The 2,888-nt window shown below is 41.0% G+C and overlaps 1 protein-coding gene across 1 annotated transcript in view; it reads left to right on the top strand.

Moving 5' to 3' along the window:
• Nucleotides 1-2,888, top strand: part of LOC106102816 — a 24,759-nt gene that overhangs the window by 13,758 nt on the left and 8,113 nt on the right. Inside the window, exons 9-10 of the mRNA XM_013282401.1 lie at nt 6-94; nt 179-2,333. Of these exons, the coding sequence (XP_013137855.1) occupies nt 6-94; nt 179-2,333 (2,244 nt within the window). The remainder of the gene's footprint in view (nt 1-5; nt 95-178; nt 2,334-2,888) is intronic.

Below are 2,888 nucleotides of genomic sequence, written 5' to 3'. Positions count from 1 at the left end.
GCCCCCTCCCACAAGGGTCACGCAGGAAGATCTGCAAGCGTTGTTACCACCCCCCACCACATCGATGGACCAGAAAACGCAGTCGAGCTTCCAGGTTCGTATTATTCTGATTTAATTAGGCAATTTCGTAATTTTTTAAATGTTACCTTTTTAATACATTTTATATTTTTTCCTGCAGGAGTTTCAAAGGTATCAGCAGCAGTACAACGCGAGGCAGCGAGCGGCGTCAAGGGCGGCCTCGCAACCTGACTGGAATGAACCCTATCGGGACACGCTGGGTCTCTCCATCCCCGACCTGCCTGATAACTGCGACCTGGACCAGTTGCTACCTTCCCTGGGGGCAGATCTCAACCTGGACGACACGGCTCTGTCGGCCATCTCAGATCTAGACGCCAACACCAAGCTGGATCTACTATACGATCCCCAGCAGCAGGATGGTCTCCCGAACACGAACGATTCCAACCCGGACGCCTTGCTGCAGGAGATCACCGGCGGCCAGTTCACGAGTACAAGTCTAAATGGACCATACAACTCAGAGTTACTACCCAGTACAAGTCAAACAGTTAATGATGTGCCTTCGAAAGTTTCGGATAGTTTTGAAAGTGTTAATGAGTCGAGTTTCATGCCACCCCCGCCTGTTCCCCAGCAGTCGACCTCCAAGTTTTCAAGTCCACATCATAATTCATCCCCTAACCATGCGATGGCGAGTCCGAACCCGCCATTTAAATCTCCCCCGAATGCCACATACTCCATGTCTCCGAATAATATAAATAATGACAGAATCAATGCAAGCCAATCCTCTATGCCTCCACCAATGAGACTGCCGGTGAGAGCGACTTCTTCAGTGGCCACGGCGACTGTTGGATCGCAAGCGACCGCTCAGGAAATAGAAGAACAGAGCAAACAGTACCTCATCAAAACCCTCATGAGGGATGATGATGTCCCACCACCTAAAGAACAGGAAAAGAAGGTAGAAGAAGTGGCAGTCGTTCAATGCAAACTTAAAGAAAATTCTTTAGACTCACCGGAGATTTTTGGAATAGCGAAAATCACAGAGGATGATAGTAAAAAAGAGGATGACTTGAAAACTAAGAATAAAATTATCAAGAAGGATAAAGATGATAAGCTGCTGGCGCAAAAAGGAGGAAAGCCAAGAACAGGGGGGGCGAAAGAGAAACCGGCTACGTTGAAAGAGAAAATAGTGCGAGATGGAAAGTCTACCAAAGTTGCCTTACCGCGGCCTCATGTCGCAAAACCAGCGCCCGTTAGCGACACACCTAAGTCACCGACGGGCGAGAAGGTCGACCCCTTTTCTTTAAAACTACGGTTAAAGTTAAAAGATAAAAATGAACCAGTAGTTCAGCCTGTGTACAAAGCTGATATCAGCTTTGTCAACCTGCAGTCTCAGAAAGAGGCTCTAACAAAACCGACGGAGGGTGAACTGAGAGTGCCACCGCTACATATCAGTCTAAGAGGTCGCAATTCAGCAGTTATTAAAAACTCCAAGAAAGAAAAGAAAAAATTTAACCCAGGAGATATACATATGAAGAAAATTAAAATTAGAAAATCAATAGATTCAGATGAGAAGTCCCATAGGCGGGACTCTGAAGAGTCTCTTGCGAGTAAATCTAGTGACGGCACAGAGATCATAAAGACTGATGAATATTTACATGGCAAGAACACCAAACTTAACAATCACTTTTCTGAAGGTGAGACCATCACCTCGATCCCTGGCGACCTTAACGTCGTCTACAGAATGAAGACTATATCAAAAAATTCTCACATCGTCACCAAACACGACTGCAAACTACTCAACAATAAAACACAATTAGACAGTTTAAAAATGAAAAAGAAATCAAAGTTCTTAGGCGAGAGCGGGAAAGCGATAGAGAAAGAAAGGGACAAAGATTGTAGGAACGATTTGTTAGAAAAGGAAGGGAAATACGCCCAGAACGAGGGTTACAGAGAGACTCCGAACAACCATGAGGTGAAAAAGAAGTTACCAACTCCAAAATCAGAGAAGGAAGGTAGTGCAAAATGTGATAATAAGTCCAGTGAAGTTAAGACTGTACAGTTGGACGGGTTTGAAAGTGTTAAATGTGGTGCTATTGAAGTGGACAGGGTTCAATGTCACAAGGGTTTAGAGCGGACGCTTAGTGCGGACGAACTGACGGACGGTAAGTTCGAATCGCACAGGGCAAGTGATGACAACAAATTAAAACGGACACTAACTGACAGTGCTATTACCTCACCCAATGGACTGATAACTTCCGAAAAAAAGCGGAAGACTAGCCATAGTTCCTGTCCAGGTATGTACAGTTTGTTGAAGCTTTGATTTATTGTTATAAATATCCAATAAAATATATTTTTATTCAAAAATTAACATTGCATTATCTACTCTGTGTAAAAATTTTTTGGCATTGGATTTGTTTTTGTTATGTTGCTCATTTAATTTTGCCCAACATTATCAATATGAGAAATAAATTTCTTAAGTTTTTTTAATAAACACACTGTTAGTTTTATTTACATATAAATTACATTATTTACATATTTTTTACGGAGCAGTTTATTTCTCTAATTGATTTGTTGGTTTCATATATGGTACATTGTGAATAATTTTAAGAATTTAATTTTATTAATGCAATCTAATAAAGTATTTAACTCTATCAAAATGTATTTTTTGCCAATTACATTATAGTTTATAAAGCATCACTAAAACGACATTTTTTCCAAATTATAAAACATAATACAACTAGTTAGTTTGGCAAATTATCTGTTTGTTACAGCATCACATAATAATTGGCTGGGTTTCTGGGAAACTATCATGTAGTTCTTATACAGTACAACGTTTTAAAAATTACTTACACGATTGGCGAACAAAAATATCG

The sequence above is a fragment of the Papilio polytes genome, unplaced genomic scaffold (assembly GCF_000836215.1).
Source record: "Papilio polytes unplaced genomic scaffold, Ppol_1.0 DF823901.1, whole genome shotgun sequence".
Classification (NCBI taxonomy): domain Eukaryota; kingdom Metazoa; phylum Arthropoda; class Insecta; order Lepidoptera; family Papilionidae; genus Papilio; species Papilio polytes.
This window is presented reverse-complemented; position numbering and strand designations above follow the sequence as displayed.